Source organism: Prorops nasuta, unplaced genomic scaffold (genome assembly GCF_024137725.1).
Source record: "Prorops nasuta isolate Cenicafe-Biocafe unplaced genomic scaffold, Cenicafe_Pnas_1.2 PNAS00223, whole genome shotgun sequence".
Lineage (NCBI taxonomy): Eukaryota > Metazoa > Arthropoda > Insecta > Hymenoptera > Bethylidae > Prorops > Prorops nasuta.
Window position 1 is genome coordinate 1 of NW_027117019.1, and position 19,687 is coordinate 19,687.

General features: G+C 44.9%; 3 protein-coding genes across 3 annotated transcripts; 1 reads left to right on the plus strand and 2 right to left on the minus strand.

Moving 5' to 3' along the window:
• Nucleotides 1-2,142: 2,142 nt before the first annotated feature.
• On the plus strand, nucleotides 2,143-18,333 carry LOC136785280 (prolyl 4-hydroxylase subunit alpha-2-like). The gene is made up of 9 exons (XM_066746321.1): nucleotides 2,143-2,387; nucleotides 12,584-12,906; nucleotides 13,240-13,407; nucleotides 13,525-13,694; nucleotides 14,015-14,281; nucleotides 14,909-15,133; nucleotides 15,406-15,471; nucleotides 15,618-15,783; nucleotides 15,904-18,333. The coding sequence occupies exons 1-9, from the start codon at nucleotides 2,152-2,154 to the stop codon at nucleotides 15,996-15,998; spliced, it is 1,716 nt and encodes a 571-aa protein (XP_066602418.1). The 5' UTR covers nucleotides 2,143-2,151; the 3' UTR covers nucleotides 15,999-18,333.
• On the minus strand, nucleotides 3,392-6,002 carry LOC136785281 (probable helicase with zinc finger domain; the record flags this gene model as incomplete). Its single annotated transcript, XM_066746322.1, is given in 9 exon segments — nucleotides 3,392-3,886; nucleotides 3,888-4,016; nucleotides 4,018-4,041; nucleotides 4,043-4,195; nucleotides 4,303-4,641; nucleotides 4,643-4,813; nucleotides 4,914-5,605; nucleotides 5,608-5,620; nucleotides 5,703-6,002. Coding segments are annotated over 9 exon segments (2,121 nt in total), but the record flags the coding sequence as incomplete, so codon positions are not given.
• Nucleotides 6,016-6,411, minus strand: LOC136785279 (uncharacterized; the record flags this gene model as incomplete). Its single annotated transcript, XM_066746320.1, has 1 exon — nucleotides 6,016-6,411. A coding segment is annotated over exon 1 (375 nt), but the record flags the coding sequence as incomplete, so codon positions are not given.
• Nucleotides 18,334-19,687: the final 1,354 nt, after the last annotated feature.

Consider the following 19,687-nt stretch of genomic DNA (forward strand, 5'->3'; position numbering starts at 1 on the left):
GTCCAAGTTTCCTACTACGAACCCTCCGATAATAGCCAACCCATTACCGTTCTATTATACCTCTTTTACAACTTTAAAACCTTGCTGCAGCACCCTATATAAATTCTTTCTCATCGAAATCACAATTGTTTACAAACACTCCTATAGGAATTTGAGAACGAGCGTGGAATAGGAGTGGCAAATGACATTCAAAAACATAAACAGTGGGGCACGCGCTATAGTAAACACCGCACAAGCACAAACGTTCTCTCTATACAGTTATATGTTTCTCTGCTCTAGCGAGCTCCTCCAAGTTACCACCACCAATCTCCCTCCCCCCCCCCCCCATAATAGCCACCCCGTTACCATTCTATTATGCCCCTCTTACAACTTTAAAAACCTTGCCGCAGCACCGTACACAGTTTCTTTCTCATTCGAGACGCGCAACTATTTACAAACATTTCGCGGAATTTGATCTCGCGTCGTCGAAGGAGCATGCTAAACGATATTCGAACGTATCGTAACGTGCATATAAAAGTTGATAAATAGTAGGTTTACCGGCTAAATTCCGCAGTCCGAGTCTTCCTCGAAGACGAAAGTACGAAAGCGTGCTTATACTCGGTATAATAACGTTCGCAAACGTCCCCCTCTCCCCCCCCCCCCCCCCCCAAAGTCCCAATTCGCTGCAGGCGTAACAGTAATAATTCTTCGTCCCTACTTTTGCCCGCTTCTTTTTCTTTCTCTCTTTTTCCAGTGGAGGCCGGGCGGTCTCTCGTGCGCGCGTTTACCCCAGCAGCAGCGCGTTTCGCGAACGGCACAGGAACTTTTATCATCGTAACCGCTCGTAAACCGGAAGCAGTCGGGTCAAGATTACGAGCTTGCCACTTGTGCGTGTCGGTTACTCGCTCGCTCGCTACTTGGCAAGGTAGTACGCGAGGCCCGGTTCTCATAGTCGAAGCCGAGTTTCTTCTATCAATCCAGGCTATTAATACCTATACAACGCGTGCAAAAACACGCCCTTCACTCCTGCACACACACACGCGCGCAGGAGCAATTTGTTAAAGCCCATTAAGCTTCGCAACTGCACGAAATGCGATCGATCGTTCGATCGCAACACAACGGGAAGCTTTGAAAATGCTCGATTACTGTTTCGGATTAATCTTGATTAAAATAATCAGCCGCGCGCACTTGCACGCTCGTGCCGACTGATAACGAAACGATAAGGCAAATCGATTAGGCTAATTGAAATAACTCGAGTTAATCGTGACTAATCTAGCCTAATTATCCCGTCTGCCTGGGACCGTACATTTTTCTGTTACTCGATTGCCAAGGAATTTATCAGGAACAAAGATAAAAGGATTTCGAAGGATTTCCTCGCGTTGGTGAAGCTCGAATCACGGAGACACACAAGGGTAGAGGAGGAGGAAAGGGGGGGGGGGGTGGAATTTATTGCCATATACAGAGCAGCGAAAATTTTCCTCGTAGAGAAGCGAGACACGCGTGGACGGATTAAACTGTGTATATATATATATATATATATATATATATATATATAGCAAGAGGGAACTACTAGAGTTTTCTGTGCGACGCGCGGTCTAATTAAGAGAGGCTTATTTTTTTCACATTTGAACGTTCCTCGAGGGTGCGGGAAAGCAGCGGCGGGTCTCTCCTCTGGACGTTGGCTGATAAAGGGAGAACTGGAACAATGGGGAAGGTAGAAAAGAGCGGGTTGAAATTTCTCGCGAAAGCAAGTAAGAACGGTCGGTCGTAATGAATGATGCTTTTTCACCTCCGGCAGCAGGCAGCCGCCTTTGCCTCCTCCTCGACCAACTCCTCGAGGCGCAGCTTGCTAAAAGTATTGTACACGAGGAGAAAAGGAAGCAGCGACGGCGTAAGAAAAGTCTGCAGCGGGAAACCAAACCGCGAGGAGCGAAATGCTAAAGAAAAGCCCCCAAGGCGGGCTAACGCGGAATATTCCACTTGGTTAACTGATGATTTTGCCAAGCTCCTTTCCTCTACCTCCATCTCTATATATGTATATATATAATACTGTGCACACGTTCCAGTGTTGCTCGCTTATTTTCTACCCCACTATTATAATATGCTTGTGTAACCCGCGCGCCTTCGGCTACTCTATGGAAATTTATTTTCTGCTTGCAGAATTCCTGCAGGATGAAGCCCGTCGATGTCGGAGGACGGGCGCTACCAGCAGCAGCAGCAGCAGCGGCCCCTCTGCCCAGACTCCTCGCCACTGGAATCTTGCTGATCCTCCTACTGGCACCGGCATCCTCCGAGCTATACACAGCTTTGGCCGATATGGAAGAGCTTCTAGAAACTGAGGCTGTTCTAATTGACACTCTATCGGGTTACATCAAAGCTCAGGAGCACCGACTGGCCATTCTCAGGAGGTAATCAAGATTTATCTTTTATCTCTACCTACTTTCCCACTACTTTTATGTATCCTTTATCCACTTAAAGCCCGCTCTTTATACCCTATCCCTCCTCGTTATCCCTCTATACTCTCTGCTTGCCTTCTCTTCATTCGTTACCTATTCCACCTTCAATGTGTATACACACCGAGCCTTCCTCTCCTCCTAGCCCTTTAACTATTTTTATTTCCTCTTTATGCTCCACCACCCCCCCACTCATTGTCCTTTAATGCAAACTACCTTCTTCAACCACCTCTTTCCCCCCTTTCCCCCTTCCCTTCTCTACATTTTCCCTTTATTGCTTTTAATTATATGCACCGAGCTTTTTATTGTCGAATCTACCCTCTTTAATTTTCCTTGCACTATCCAAACTCATGTTTTAATGAATTATTTTCAACTGAAGCTTTAGGTGCTAATTTTCACTCCCCCCCCCCCTCTCTCTCTCTCTCTCTCTGTCTCTCATCGTTCCCTTCTTCATGTTCCACTTTATCATACTTTCTTTCGAATTTATTTAATTGCTGATCAGGTTTCTGCATTTTCGCGAGACGGGGCAGGCTAGTATTGTAACACAATAATTGTGCTTTAAAAGGGAAAAGAAGGACAAGCTATTAGCATAGAATTCATTTGATGCCTCGGGGACATCTCTCTTCTTAGTAGAAAATTGAGTTTACACCAAAGTACGTACACTACTACTAATAGTACTGCTGCGCTGCACTACTACCACTACCACTACCACTCTGCTCTCGTCTTTTTAACCTTCTTTAACTTTTCCCTTTTGATGGAATTTTGTTTAAAAGCTCGCGAGAAGCAAAGTATGAGAGTCCGAGTTTTGCATTACTTTTTGGAGAGTGCTAACGATTACCATCGTGCATAGTTAAAATACCAGGAGAAAAAACAAACCAGAGAGAGAGAGAGAGAGAGAGAGAGAGTACGAGTACGAGAAATGCTGCTGCGAATAAAACACGTTGTACTTAAAAGTCATTTTATTATAATGGTAATAATGAGACATTAAATTAAAAGCTGCTATCTTATCAAAAATATTCGAGACAACCATCGTGAGGGAATTATAGTCTATGATGTATCTAACAACCACAAGTAATACTTAATGATTAATATATATTATATATACTATGTATAATACGCAATATCTAGAAACTAGATCTAGGTAATATGATACACTAACGCAACTGGTACAAAAGGTAGTCTTTGTTAGAAGTAGGCGTGTTGTTCCGGGGCACGAATTCATCCGCTAGAGGGTTGAGTGTCGGCAAGAGGGGGAGATCGGACACCTCCTGAAGAAGTTGATGAAGCATGTGGCGATCTATCCCGCGAAGATCGGCCATATCGATGTACCGTCCCCAGAGCTGCTTGCACCGTCCCACGGTCAAGAGAGCGATAGGATCTCCGACAACACCTATGAAGCACTTTGCCCGAGTGACCGCGGTATTGAGTAGCCTTGGATTCGTCCAGAAGCCGTAAGTCCTTGATATTTCGTTCAGCCGAGTATCTACAACAGTTTCTCGTGCGAACCGTGCTGACGAATACCGCGGTAAATTGTTTCCCCTGAGCATTCAAAACTCTCTCCACTGTCACGTCGTACAAGCGCCGTCTTGCGTAATTCACACCGGATGCGTTTGCACCTGAACGTTGTAATAGCAGAGCACCCCGATGGAATCCTCGCGGTACGGGCCCCATTTATCAACCGGCCAATAGCTCTTCATTGTCTCGACCCAATTGGCCACCTCGGAAGCCTCCTGCTCGTTTACGTAGCCCGCGGACAGTTGACTCTGAATTACCACAAAATACACATTCGGTTAGAACAACGCCTCTCTCTCTCTCCCCCCCCCCCTCTCGTCACATTTCAATCACAAAGAAAAAGTCTCTCCACTCTCACCTGAATCTCGATACCTGGAGCAGCTATAAAGGTGAGCGGCGCCAGGAACGGATGAGGCTGATGCTTCCCAGCTGGTATCACTATCCCATGGTAGAAGGACAAGGACGCAAACTTGACTATATCGTCGTGAGCGCGATAGTTTTGCTTGAAATGAATTTTGCAAGGATGCTGATCCGGGTAGAGCTGGTAAATTCTCTCTATCAAACTAATGCCAAAGCCGCATTCGCTGGCGAGGTCACTGTAGATCTCCGGTGCAAGTTGTTGATGATCACCGGCAAAAACCAGCCTGGTGTCTTTGGTGGCAAGAGCCAGGGCGACCAGAGCCTCGCACTCGAGGGCCTTGGGCAGCCTCGTCGATAATTATGTGACTCGGCTGGAAACTCAGGCCCACTATGGAGCTGGAGGTTGCCAGAGTAGTGACTATTATACCGCAATTGTTGAGGTCCTCGTCCATAGGGTCGCGAAAGCCAGTCGCTTTGATCAAGCAGTACTCGTGAACCACCGGATGCACCTACGACACACACACACACACACACACCACAAAAGAGAAAATAATTGACGGGGGAAGAAAAGATTTTCCGGGGGAAGCAATTAACTTGTTTTTTTTATACCGTATTCCTCTCTCGATCCCTGTAGTAGACTCTCAGGGGTCTGAGGCGCTCGTTTTGACTAGATTTGTACCAGCGGTCAAAGTACTCCTTGATGTAGAGATCCGCGGCGCTGTTGCTGTGCGTGCAGAGCAGTATTTTACAGTTGGGTTGCTCGAGGAGGAGTCGGAGTATCGCTCTGGCGATGGCAAAGGTCTTGCCAGTACCGAATGGGCCGAGCAAGAGTATGGGTGGTAAACGTATCGGTCCGTAATAGGTGATCGCGTTGACCGCTTTTATTTGCTCGCAGTTGAGCGCGGCGTTGCCGGAGGAATTTGGCCAGAGATGATCCGGGGGCTCCTCCAGTTGCTTCGTCCAGAGTACATTGAGCATATCCATGTCGTTGCTCAGATCGAAGTCTTGGAGGAACAGGAGAGCCGTGTTGGAGAGGCAGTCTATCGCTCGGTGCCATTCGCAAAAGGCCAATCGATCCAGCACGAACTGCAGCCGCACTATGAACTCGGCTGTGCCCTGCAATTTCAGATGATCGACGAACTCTTTGGACAGCCTCGCGTAGACCGTCTGCGAACACTTGTCCTCGATCTGGGCCTCGAAGATCAAATTGTCCAACACCAAATTGCTCTGCATGCACTGGATCAAAACCGTCTTGCAGCTTCGAAGCAGAAGTCTGCCGCTCTTGGTGTCGTCCGAGATAGCCTGTCCAGTGGTAGCTGTAAACAAACGAAGACTCGTGCGCGTCATTATCATTGTTATGCACAAGTGAACAGCCATATAATGGCCCTCGTCCCTTACCTGAGCGTACATCTCTCCAGGTGGCGCATATTTCACCGTGACGGAGCCGTCACCGATGAAGGTATTGGAATAAGAGGAGCAAACTTTCATTCGCGAGATCTCGTTGTATCTGCCGATCTGCTCGTGCCGGGCCAATTCCTCGACGGCTATCAGCTCGTGCATGCGACATCTGTAGTTGCTTCTGGTCAACCACTTGTCCGACAAGCTTGCGGAGGTTAGGAAAAAATTCGTCTCGTCCGGGTGAGGGTAGATGTCCTGCAGATCAAGGTCTTTAGGGTGCTTCGGTGCCACGTTGCTCGATTCGAACGGGGCGAACGCTCGGGCCCTGCCATCTTCTGTCCATTTGTTGCAAATTGTATTGGGTCGCGTTTGACAACCTTGTACCGTCTCCCTTCCGCACGCAGTCGAAGCAGACTGTCCGGAAATACACGGGGTACTCACCGAAATCGAATATAACGTACTTCCGGTAAGCGCCATAATCGTCCGTCTTGAAATTTAGCGTCACAGTGTAATAGAGTTCTTTGTTCACTCCCGAGGGCCTCTCGTCGCGATCACTAATGTCCGACAGTTCACTCTGTTCCGCTTCCGGCCTGTCGTCGTACCACAGTTGACCATTCGTGATACCAAAGTCCCTCTTCCTCTTGCGCACAGTCTCGATGCTGAAGTTCTCCCGGTGATCGTCGAACATCAGCCCTACCTGACGCAGCCTTTTACCCTAAATTCCCACACACAAGCCAAAACTCAACAGCGTGTATTGTGACGCAAGTCGTAAAGTCGCCAATATAGATCAAGCGTATATAATAGCCGCGGAATTTCGATCGTGGAAAATTGCTCTTTACCTCTCTCTCTCTCTCTCTCTCTTTTGTCCTGTAATTTATTCAAAATTTCCTTATCCCGACGCTCTTCGAGGCTAAAAAAGAGCTGCTTTCGAAATGAGATTGTTAGAAGCGCGAAAAAGCACGGCAACTTTGTCGAGTGGCACGAAAGAGTAATAGAGGATCTTAATTAGTATTGGTCTACGCTCTTGTGTACAGAGGCTTTGTTTTGGTGTAGCTCTCCTTCTCTCTCTCTCTCTCTCTCTCTCTCTCTCTCTCTCTTCTCTGTGCAAAGGATTGGAACGTAATTAAAGAATGATGAAACTTAATAAAAGGCCATATGATCCTGGATCAAAGTACAAAATACCAGTCAAGATTTTATAACTTTCGGGTAATGATCTATGGTCATGCTTCTAGCCTCTATCGTTTAATAAAAGACTTTCGGGCCATTTTCGAGAAACCTGGTGAAATCTCTTTGATAACTTTTTGTATCATTAAAAGAGCGTGCAACAAAGTTGCGCGTAGCGGAAAACTTAAAGTTTCTTTACACCGTACGTACACACTGTAAAGTAATAAAATTAGATAATTTAATTTATAGTTGGCGTTGCATAAGATTTCACGCGAAAAAGAGAAGAAATAAAAGAACCGAAAAGAGTGTTTAAACTCTGAGAACAAAGAAGTGATAATGCTACATTATCTCTGGCACAGTTTTTACTACCGCGGTACGCGTTTCGGAGAAAGCTACGACTGGATTTGAATCGAGAAAGATTGTTCCAACCGTATGTGTACACACGAGGGTAGTGTGGAGAAGGGTATGTGGTAGATAGAGAGGGAAGTACTTACCACGGGTTTGAATGATGAAAGACCAGTTGACTTTGAGGGTTTCCGTAGCTTGTTTATTGAATCTGGTATTGAGTTCCAGGTTAGAAGTGATCGAAATATCGGGCGGTGTTTGCAAAGAGAGGATCTTTGCGGGTCTCGCGGCTTTGACCAGTCATGTTGGACTTTCTTGGTGAAGCCGGCAAAGAATTCATCGCCGTACTCCTCTCCCTTGAAATCCTTCTTATGGTACTGCATATTTCACATTGCAGGTGTTTCGAATAATGCAACGTGACGGTCACCAGGCTTCACCTTTCACTTTACGCGCGCATCTCGTTCCAAAAGCTCAAATCCCAAGTTGCACAGTAGATGCGACGACTGATGGTCGCCATTACGGACTCTGAAATGTACGTGTTGCTCTCTTTCATTCGATTCGCGCCTGCGCACAGTCCTTATCCGTCTCCGCAGCGCCATCTCGCGTTCTTCGCGCCTTACCAAAAACCTACATTATCGACGTAGCTCTTTTTCGCTCTACACTTTTTCTCCGTCTCTCTCTCTCTCTCTCCATAGTCGTCGCTCCGTCGCTGTCGCGCGTCTTGTATATGTATAGTATAGCTGCACCACATACATGTCTGTCTGTTATCCGACGTTTCTCTCTTCCTGCCTGCCAGAAATATAAAGCCCTCGCTTTGATAGCCGCCGCCGCCTCCCATTCACCGCGAATTTGTACAAAGATTAAAACGGGAATAATTATTTCCTCGTATGTTGGATTTTTTTCTACGGCCATTTTGTTTTTCGCTTTTTTTTTTCATATAAGCCGCTTATTATCGTCTCTATAACCACGTTTCTATCCCACTACGGTAGTACTGTGCGCCCAGCGTATGAGGATATACTAGTACAGTGACTGTGGTAGACGACACAAACGCATATCGAATAGAAAAATAGAAGCGACATGAGAGGCGCGCGTTGCAAAAACGCGATAACGACGTGGCTTCTTTTTATTCGCTACGTCCCAATCCTCTCGTTAGTACGATTTCAACGTTTTTCTTCTCCCTTTTAACCACTCTCAAATTCCTTCCCACTCTCTCTCTCTCTCTCTCTCTCTTCTCCTCTGTTATTCGGTGCGGGCATCGAGGGAGATTTCATTAACGATATAGCAGCGTTTTCCTATCATCCGTCCTCCCTACCTAACCTCCTTTCTTCTCCCGTTCATTCATCCCAATTCTGAAAATACCAATTCCATCGGCGAAAATCAAATATTCTTAGGCAGAATTTAAAACGTATCACAGGTCGGTCCGCCAGCAATTAGTGGTTTTTACTTTTTTTTCTTTTGCCTCGTTGCCTTCAACCCTTTTTCCGCCTCTCTTTTTTTCTCCCCCCCCCCCCCCAGTACGCCCCAAATGACGCGCGAATCCCCTTCGCCATTACGAAAATTCCCGGTGCTCGATATGCAAAATGTATTCTATGAAACGACCGTATGAATTGGAATTTTTAATACATTTTTTATTTAACAATTATTAACAAAATACAAATCGGCCGGGCAAGGTTTATCTTGGAAAACACAATATTACGGATTTTTACGCATGTGTGGAAATCCGTTACTTTTCCACATGGATCGTACGGAGTTTAACGAGGAATAGGTTTACACTTTGGTTGATTTGAGCGTAAGATTCGAGAGCTATAAATCGTGAAAGAGGTGGAAGATGGCGGAGAAACGTCTCGCGGGAGGATTTCTATGGTATATATACAGTGGAGAAATTTCAAAGAGGCGGACGATTCGCGCAAGTGACATTTATAGCGTATAGCGACGACGTACCATTGAGTTTCGAGCGATAAGCGCGCGCGCGCGACCTTCCCGAGAGTACACGATGACATTTTGCCAATAAGGCAGAAGAGGATATCGCTTCATCCTTCGTGGATTCGCCGAGTTTCCCAATCTGACAATCGTCATCCGACATTTTCCTCCTTGCTCTCGCCTTCATTTGCCCGATGAAAAACCCTCTCCCCCTTTCACATTGTCCGCGCGCGCGCGTATATATATACATATATACGTCGATCCCTACAAAGGGCCGAACAATCGATTTCGCGCAAATAAGATTTCACGAAAATTACAATTACGGAAGCACCGAGAAATAGGATCCCAAAATTTCACATTCGTTTGTTCTAACGAACCTGCAGTACTACACTCCGGTAGGTAGCAGCGACCAGCCATTTTCACTGCTGCACATTTTACCTTTTTACCTCCGAGCAAAGCTTGACTCGCGAGAGCGTAGTAATTCTGATATTGGATTTTTCGGGGATTCTTCTCGAATTTCCCGGAATTCTCTAAATTACATTGCACTCGCGTGGGATACGAGGGAGAAAGGGACAAAAATATGGTCAAGCTGGAGAAAAGTGGGTGAAATTAGATTTGTAGATATATATATATATATATATATATATAGAGAGAGAGAGAGAGATGCCTTGTAGGTACAGCGCGCGGTACGTATACATGGTACATGCTATATATATATATATACTGGAACAGGTCTGTCACAGTAGTTGCGAAGTTAATAATCCTGAAGTGTTCGCCGGTGCGCTTGTGCGGGGTCGATCCATTATTCTGCCTCGTTGGGCCCCTGCGCGAAATTAGAAGATGAAAATTTGATTAATCCTGCACGATCTGACATCGATTTCGATATCAGCGGCTACTCAAACTCTCTTGCATTATTTCTACGTGCGTCGCTCGCTTCCTCCCCCCCCCCTCCCCCCCTCCCCCCATACGGTTTTATATTATATCCTGCATTATATATAGCATATCAGTTTTACGGAAGCATTTGCCCCCCGTAGATTTATAATTGTATTTTTCGTTCACCTCTAACAAAAACCAGAATATAAAGTCAATATAGCTTATGTAAACATTTCCTGGGAATTTTTGTTTACATTCTGCGTGCGAATAAAGCACTTGTATGGAAAATACACGCATCGACTGCTTCGAATCTGCTGCAATCAATTTAAGCAGAATGTATCTGTTAATTTTTGTTGCTCCAGCTGCTCTTGCATTCCAGCTGTTTTGCTGTTATTGTGCAAATGTAATGAAACCTCTTTAATTATTGTTTATTCTTCGGAACGCGCAACGTTATAGCAGTCGCGAGGATAATAATCCCTGAGCGAACAATAGAAAACGACTCTCCATTTCGTTTTTAATTATTTAAGTTTCTCGGAGTCCGTCCGTCCGTCCGCCTATTCCCGTTCCGCCGTTCCTGCTTCAGCCTCGGTTTGTCTTCATTCGTCCCCGTCCCTCCAATGTAAATTCTTAATAAACGCCTAACTTACTCGAGTTTGCACTATTCTCGCGCTTTTGCTTCTGTCAAATTTTTCATTTCACAAAAAGAGCTGCTTTTTTGCTCGCTCGTATAAATATTTCACTCCTCTCGATACTGTATGAAAATCTGTCGGTCATATAAGTGACAATTGAACGCGACAAAATTACACCTTACCCGAGCTCCGTAGATCGACTTTTTAATAGATTCGCGAATTTTCGTAGGATTTTCCACGAATAAAACATTCGGAAGGATTACGGGCGATCGATTTTGGTCAAAACAACAACAAAAAACACTAGTATATGTTTACATATATAGCCAGAAATAAATCCATTGTACATTAAATCCTACCGATTCCGTTAATTATAGAGGGAGAATTTTTGTGTTCTATTTGGCAAATATTTACGGCTCTCTCGAGATTGGAGAAAGAGGGTTGGAGGGGGGGGGGGGGGGGGGAGGGGAGAGTCGTATAATGCAAGGAGGAATCGATTTGTCGACACGATTGCCAAAGTAGCTGGAAATATTGCGAGGTGATTTTCAGGTGGGAAGGCGACGCTTGGGGTTAAATTTAGTCGAATGCATTACTCCGGTTGCGCTAGGTCGGAAGTTGATTTCGATCGATAAGGTTTAGGCAAAGGTTCGTTAAACGCTCTGCGGGGTTATGCTATATATATATATATATATATGTAATACTATACGAATCGCTGAAATCACCGGGCAGAGACTCCACTCCGCGCAGACACGATTCGTCGAATGGTGTGCAGGACCATTATATCCTATACTCCCACTACCACCACCATCACCACCACCACCACGTCACCTTTAAATCCTTCCGCGCAGAAAATCCAAAATCTCCCGCCGATCAAACTGAAATTCCCAATATTTTATCCCTCTCCAAGTTGCGCGTGATTCGTTGACTTCGCATTAACTGCCATTATGTGCTTGACACACGGGACGTCGCAGACTTCTCAAGGGTATTATTGCGTTAAACGGAATAAAGGTGAAAAGGGTTAGGTCCAAGCTGTGGATAAGCTTGGATATTTTAATAGAATATTGGTGCAAAGATGCCCGATGAAATTTAAAGTTATTGAAAATACGAAGGAATAATGTGCCTTGAGGTGATGCTGCACAAGTATATATGTATATCTGCGTAGATATATAGAGCAGTGCTAGAAAGCAAAGTTTTCCGATAGAATTTTCAAAGATATAGCCGATGGAGAGAGTGGAGTGAATCGAGGCAGAGTGGTTGGCTGGTTGAAAGAAAATGGCAAAAAGATGCGCGGCTGCTAATTAAGCGATGCCAGAGCCGAGATAGCGTTGGCCCGATTACAATTTTAATTAAGATCCTCTCTACTTATAGCAAAGCCGCTCTTTTCACAGAGCGGTTCTTGCGTTTCCATAAGGATTATCGACGTGGATTCGTCGAGCAGCTGCGAATACACGGGTATAAGAGAACTTTTTTCGCGTTATTGACATACGCTTTGTTTACCAACTGGTCGTTCGCGGTCGAAATTCCGTGGAAGAGCGAGGCTGGGCCGTGGCGCGCGTTATGCAGTGTAACGGAAGAATTTTAAAATGGCGTGCTCTTTCCGAGAACGTGTCTGTTATTGTTATTATCGTCAACATTATATCCTTCGAGAGAGAATAGTCCCACAGCAGGTTGTTGCTCGGATCGATCCACTTTTAATATACGAGAGCACACACGGAGAGACGCTCGGTGTTCTTCTCTTTCCGTATCTCGGCGTAGCTTACCTAACCTTACCTCGTCTCCCAACCTAACCTAACATGACCTATAGGCAAGCCCGTGGCTCTCCCCAGAAATCGAGCTTTAACGACTCTGACGGAATATTGCGAGGAGGCATAAACGAATGAAAATATTTTGCCGCGGCGTTCGACGAGTTCATTACTCGATAGAGACGAACGATAAATCGATTGATCGTTGCAGGAACGTCGAGGAGTACTCGCGCGAGCATCAGGAGGCCTCGAGAAACATACAGCAATACCTGTCGAATCCCATAAACGCCTACTTGCTGGTCAAGAGACTCACTACCGATTGGAAGAGGGTGGAGGAAATTATGACGCAAGACGTCGGTAAATCCTTCGTGGCCAATATCACCAGCTCGAGGATAGACCTGAAATTCCCGACCGACGAGGATCTCAACGGTGCAGCGGTCGCTTTGATGAGGCTTCAGGACACTTACAAGCTGGACACGGCTCAAGTTGCTCGCGGTGTGCTCAACGGGGTTCAGTACAGTACGGGATTAACCGGTGAGTCGAGGTTCTGCATTATCAACCGAGCACCCCCTCCCCATCCCTTTCCACGAGCCTCCAGTAGTATATGGCCCAGTTTTCATGAATTATTAAGCAACCTAACCTTTACTACTACCCCCGGTGTACAACCTTTTCCCAAGAACCCTCTTCCCGCTCGATGCTTAATGCTTGCCTCCATAGACCAGAATATCCCTAATTAATTATTCAGAAATTATGCAACCCGAAGAATGCCTCTCAGCGTATATATATATATATATATATATGAATATACGCAACGATCAGCGTAATTGATAAACCGAACAGAGATTCAGATTTCAAATGGCTTTTCAGCGAGCGATTGCTTCGAATTGGGCAGACAATCCTATCACAATCGGGACTATTACCACACGGTTCTCTGGATGCAAGAGGCAATGGATCGTCTTCAAGAGGAGCAAAATTCCACCACGACCACGAAGCCCGATATCCTCGAGTACCTGGCCTTCTCAACGTATATGCAAGGTTCTTCCTCGTCTTGTCTCTTGCGTCGTTCGATATCTCTCTGCGCTATATATATAGATATATATATATATATATAAATAAATAATTTGTACTATATACCGCGTGATTTCATTGCAGGTAACGTAGCAAGGGCGCTGAGTATGACAAACGAGCTGCTGGAGTTGGTGCCAACACACGAGCGTGCTTTGGGTAATCGAGCTTATTACCAGAAGGAGATACAGAAATCCAACAAAGCTAAAAAGAAGCGTGGCGAGGACGGTGGCGATGACACTGCTCTTCCGGACGAGGCAAGTGCACGCAGCAGCGTCAATTATCTCCTTGTTTGTTGTTGCATCGTTGCCTGTGGATATAGAGAGGCTGTAGTACCGCGTCATTGATACGATTATGAGCCTAGGCCAATTATCAATCGTATCGACGAGGGACGGTAACGCGCCAGTCTCCTCCAATTAGGCCATCCCATTAATCCGTTATCGTTGTGCGCGCTCTGCAGTTGCAACAACCGTTCGATAATAATAATAGTAATAACGATTGTAGCAATAACAATAGCAAAGCTATCGCGTGACACGTTACTGCTTCCACCACGTTGTTTCATCTGCTCGAATTTTAGCGCTTCTCGGTCGCCGAGGAAAAAGTTAAGAGCTGGGACGAAATGACGGAGCGAGAGAGGTACGAGATGCTTTGTCGAGGAGAGGTTAAAGTCTCGCCGGAAATAGGAAAAAATCTCAAGTGCCGCTACGTGGACCGTGGTATCCCATTCCTGAAGATAGCACCTTTCAAGGAGGAAGAGGCTTACTTGGATCCTCGAATAGTCGTTTACCACAACGTCATCACTGACGAAGAGATCGAAACCATCAAAAGGATGGCCCAACCTAGGGTAAGATATATATACTCGCTCCTCGCTAAAATCGAAATTTCCTCCAGAAGAGAAAATATATCCTTCTTGACTTCTCTCGTATTTTCCTCGGATAACGCGAAACTTTCAATTTTAGCTGCGTGATAAATATATAAAATCATTTTATACTTGTTTATTTATAATATTATTAAGGAGCAATGCGTTGTTTACTCGTTACATTTATATATATATATATATATATATATATCAAAGCATACAAGGTTTGCTATACTTTACCTATACACCTCGCATGGTACACGAGTGGAAGAAGAGTAAATAATAATATTTGCTTGCTCGATGAAATGAATAAACTGAGATTTATTTACATCTCGGAAGATTTCAGACGAGTACAGGAATCGTGATTCTTGTTTACTCGTCGTGTATCCGAAATTATGCGAAATGCGCATAGAGATGTAAAGAAAACTCGTCGTCGAGGCTGTAAATATGTGTATACACACACACACACATAGTGTATAGTAATAGCAGATTGGGACGTGCTCGAACGGGACGGGACGGGACGGAAAGCGGAGCGATTATGTTGGGAAAAGTGAACAAGGGGAATGTGCACGGGCAGGACGGTTTTCCTAATTTTCATACACTTTGTTTCAGTTCAAACGGGCCACCGTGCAAAATTACAAGACTGGCGCCCTGGAGATTGCTAATTACCGCATTAGCAAGAGCGCCTGGTTGCAGGAACACGAGCACCCTCACGTAGCGGCAGTTAGCAAGCGTGTCGAGCATATGACCAGCATGACTGTAGACACTGCCGAGGAGCTCCAAGTAGTCAACTATGGAATTGGTGGCCACTACGAGCCGCACTTTGACTTTGCCAGGGTAAACAAATTTCCTCCTGTGCAACGCTCAAATATTCTAATAAATAATTAATAACCTTCGTATGTCCTTCTCCGCGATGCACCGCGAATGCGCGCAAATTCGCCAAAGTGCGATCCGTATATAGTATCCGCTAAATTCCCCGCTAAATAATTGACAACCTATAAATACGCACGTGCGGAGCATAATAATTTGCGCAGGGAACCAGCCAAATGAATAATCAACGAGCCCTAATAGTCCCTGTATAATTGATCGCTCCATGTTTTCTATTGCAGAAGGAGGAGACCAATGCCTTCAAAAGTTTGGGTACCGGAAACCGTATAGCAACAGTGCTTTATTACGTAAGTGAGGAAGGAGGGCTTGCGTGATTACTCACTGTAATTGGCAATCGCCTCGTTCAGACCATCTTTTTAATTGGCTCTCCAGACATTTTAAAGCAGTGTTTCGGAGACTACATCTCTGCGCGTGCTCGCGTCTTTGATTTTAGATGAGCGACGTCGAGCAAGGGGGTGGAACCGTCTTCACCGCTATAAACATTGCTCTGTGGCCTAGGAAGGGTAGCGCAGCTTTCTGGTACAATTTGAAGCCAAACGGCGAGGGAGATTTCAAGACGAGACACGCCGCATGCCCCGTGCTAACTGGATCCAAATGGGGTGGGTATCTAGTCGAGCGCCAAGTCGATCAGTCATTCTTGTATTTTCTCCGGACCGACGTCGCAAGAACCTCACCCCACTCTTTTTACCGCTTACTCATCCTTCCTCGACTTGTTGCAGTCGCTAACAAGTGGCTCCACGAGAGGGGTCAAGAGTTCCTGAGGCCTTGCACACTGGAGAACCAAGCTGCTGACGAGGAAGATGTCAGGCATTAGCTCTAATGACCAGCGACCATCGTTCTACGATCCAGCTCTGGACATATCCCAAGAATTGTTCGCCGAGGGACGAGGGATCTTATCACACGCCTTGTCCAAAAGCGACTCTGTCTCGTATCTCACTGCGCGCACTCCCTCATCAGAATTTATCCACGCGAGACTGGATAAATAGGGAACTCCCCCACCCCCGCCCTCTCAGGAAGGGAAAAAAATTGCTCAGAAACTCAAATTTCGAGTTTAATTTATATATTAATATATACACCTGCATACATACGAATATATATATATATCTATATATAGATAAAAGCTTCGTCGATTTGTACCAGTTAGAGAGGAGCGAGCTTTTTTTTCTAGCGCATCTTTAGAGGTTTTTAACCCCCGTCACGTTCAACGGGCCAGCTCGTTAACTTTTATCCCGTAGCAGAATCTTTTTATTTCCATCATTTGCATTGGATATTTCGTACCGAAGAATAAAACTGATGATCCTTTCAACGTTCTCGGTTTTACCGGTGCACCGTCGGTACGCGCTGCTTGGTGCTCAGGCTCACAGGGATTTGAGCAAGTTTTTCCCCTTATTTTGCTTTGATAAAAGAAACTCGAAGATACCCCGGACGGTTCTCGAGCTTGGTTTTTTTTTTTTTTTTTTTTTTTCGTCTTTCTTTCGGTTTCCATTCTTCGATGCGCCAGATCAGCACGGAAGAAATCGAGAGAGGAGCGTCCTCATCCACGCTGATCAATACTTTTTGTATCATTCACCCAGCATTTTTGTCAGTTTCTGTACATATAATAGTCATACAACATAGCGGATAGGAGTACTCGTTGCGAGCTTGTATACGAATTGCTTGTAGGGAAGGACTGTGACCATAGTTACGAAACGATGCATTTTTTACGTCTCTTTCGTAATTTATCTCCATGAGCTCCCATCGGCAATCAAAGGCGCGTCAGCCAATTTCGACATCCGATCTTATTATCAGAGGTGCGTTGAAAAATTTTCTCAAAAATACCGAATAAAATTACGATCCGATTGAGTTGGAACTAATTCTAAATGGGCGACGATACTTTACACCAGAAATGTTCAAAGATACTGTTTTCCTGTTGTTATTATTAGGATCCAATGATCATGGTATAGGGTACAGGAAAATCGTGATTAATGGAGGGAGATTAAGGGAGATTCTCTCGAACGACGCGATTCGAAAATCGAGAGGTTTTTTATTGTTACGACACTTTGTTAAGCGTGATTGTTAGGCCTAAAGAGATACATTATTGATAAGCGAGTTTTTCTCGAGCATGTGAGAACTGCAATGTTCGAATCGTTGCAAAGTTCGCGGTTCCTCTTGTGGATACCGCTCATCTGTTTCCTATATACATATATATATATATATAGTATAATTACCTAGCAATAAGTTGATTCGCATCTCTCGTTATAAGCTACCATTAAGAAGTATATGAACAAAAATATCGATCAATAAAAATATGCAAAGCCGACAATTGGCTGTATAATACTACTATTGCTAAACCGCAAATACTTGCTGTCACTCTTTACTCTGGATTTTATTTTGTTTTGGCTTCATCCCTCTTATCCCTGGAGGATCACTGCGGGCAATTGCCATTTCCTGCGTTATCTGCCGGATACTCAGCTGATAATGACGAATTTGGAATTCATGGAAATTAGTGGCGTGCATACGTGGTTTAGATGCCATAATAAATTTATTGGTAGCCCGTGATATGCTCCAGGTATCATTACAGTTTTCTGTAATCCTTTTAGCATAGATTAATCCGCTCGTTCCGGCACGTTTAATATTTTACTGCAACGTCCAAAATTAGCTTTACCAACATTATAAAATATACATTTGCATATTATAACGCCGAAAACGATCTCCTCTCGGGCGTTTCGATGATACGAGGACCGGTAGGATTTCGTTGGAAATTAATGTAATAGCAGCGAGCCGAGCGAGATTTGGCGACAAGTCGAAAAATTGCTCTCATCGATATTCCGGATGGAATTATAAAGTTGGACGGGGATAAGTTTAAGGTGTGCGTGCAAAGTGGCTGGCAATGTGCAAAAGCGTGAAAAATCGGTTAGGAAGGGAATGAAACGGAGGAAGAAGGAAGAGATGGAAAGTGGGATAAGCGGGTGGGTGCAGGAGAGAGCAAGTAGAGTGTAGGTGAGGTGTGGAGGAATGCGAAATGACTAAGAGGACAGGCGACTGGCTTGCACGAGTGTTCGCGACACAGCATCGATCGTTTCGAGCCACTCCGCCCTTCGGCACTTCCTTTGATCAAAATTCTCGTACGCACGGATGAACAGGCTCCACCTTCTCCCATCCGTGCACCCCTTTCATCCCTCCAGCCTACCGCACCTACCTCAACCACCACCCCCCCCCCCTCCTCCCTGCTACACGGCCTCCGCGTTAAATCGATTTTCTTCCTATCCTAGAAAACTTTAGCCTGAAATTAAAAGTTCAACACCCAGTGCATTCCTCGGTCTCTTCGCGATCGTTCCTTCATTTTGGAGAACCTCGCCTCTCCTCCCTCCACCCCACTCTATTCTACATCTCTCGCCCCTTCCATTAAACCCTGCAGAGGCGCAAAAACTGTTCTTTTTTTATTTCTGCAACGAACAGTCCTCTCTCAGCGTCCTTCGTATATACCTCCTCCCACTTTTTATATAGGTCAAAGTTTAGAACGTCGCGCGTCGTCGGCGGCCAACTGGAATGGTCGCCGATAGAATTTGAAACAACGGAATGCCCTACAGGCTGCTGCTCCTCTTCTGTGTCGTCGTTATCAGGCGGGCTGCAGCCGCGCACGAACCCAAACCAATTAGTTTCTTCTTAAAAAACCTACTCGACTAGAGGTTTGCAAATGAAAGTGGAGTATAGTCGATAAGTCAACGAGTTATTTTTCACGAGTTTGCCCGATCCACTGGAATTGCATTCCTGCAATGGGAAAGCTTTTAGCATTTTAGTGAATGGAACGTCAAAAACAGCTACTACCTCCTCTGATCCAAATATCGCTGTAGCCAGTATATGGTACGCTCGTACCCATAAGGATGCTTCGCGCGATATGTTCAATAAATCCTGCTCGTCCACCTCTTTTAATTAAACACATTTATTGAACTTTATACATCGCCAATTCGGCCAGCGTATTTGACCGATATAATTTTGGTATTAATAATAATGATAATATTAATAATATTAACAGCAATAGCAGGTACATAGGTAATGTAAACGATATTAATAATAATTGTATTGAACGCTTGTACAGTTACGTTTTAGATAAATTTTCTCTGCGTTTTCAGGATATTAAAGTGTAGTACATGCTATACATGAAGGAACGTGCGTACACGTAGTAGAAGGACGGACAGGTGGAGGAATGAGAAAAGCAAAAACGATGAATAATTATGATCAATTAATCGTCGTCTTTTTACACCGATAGTTTTTAATTGATTGATGCTCAATTGACTCTTTTTTCATCACACGTCTTGGAAAAATGCTCTCTCCCCCTTCCCATTAATTACTCTCGCTTAAAAGCATTTCCTCGGTAGCGGAAATAGAGGAATGGAAAAATTCGCCATCCCTTACTTCCGTACAATCCATATACATATATATATATATTTATCTCCATTCTTTTTCTGCTTTTGAAAGTTTCACAGTGATAGAGATGTCGTTAAATAGGACAAAACAAAGCGT

What these genes read in the sequence shown, in the direction of transcription:
- LOC136785280 (XM_066746321.1), top strand. Translation starts at nt 2,152, where the DNA reads ATGAAGCCCGTCGATGTCGGAGGACGGGCGCTACCAGCAGCAGCAGCA. An exon ending in CTTCTCAACGTATATGCAAG is followed by an intron (nt 13,408 to 13,524) that starts GTTCTTCCTCGT and finishes ATTTCATTGCAG; the next exon opens with GTAACGTAGCAAGGGCGCTG. An exon ending in GCTAACTGGATCCAAATGGG is followed by an intron (nt 15,784 to 15,903) that starts GTGGGTATCTAG and finishes GACTTGTTGCAG; the next exon opens with TCGCTAACAAGTGGCTCCAC.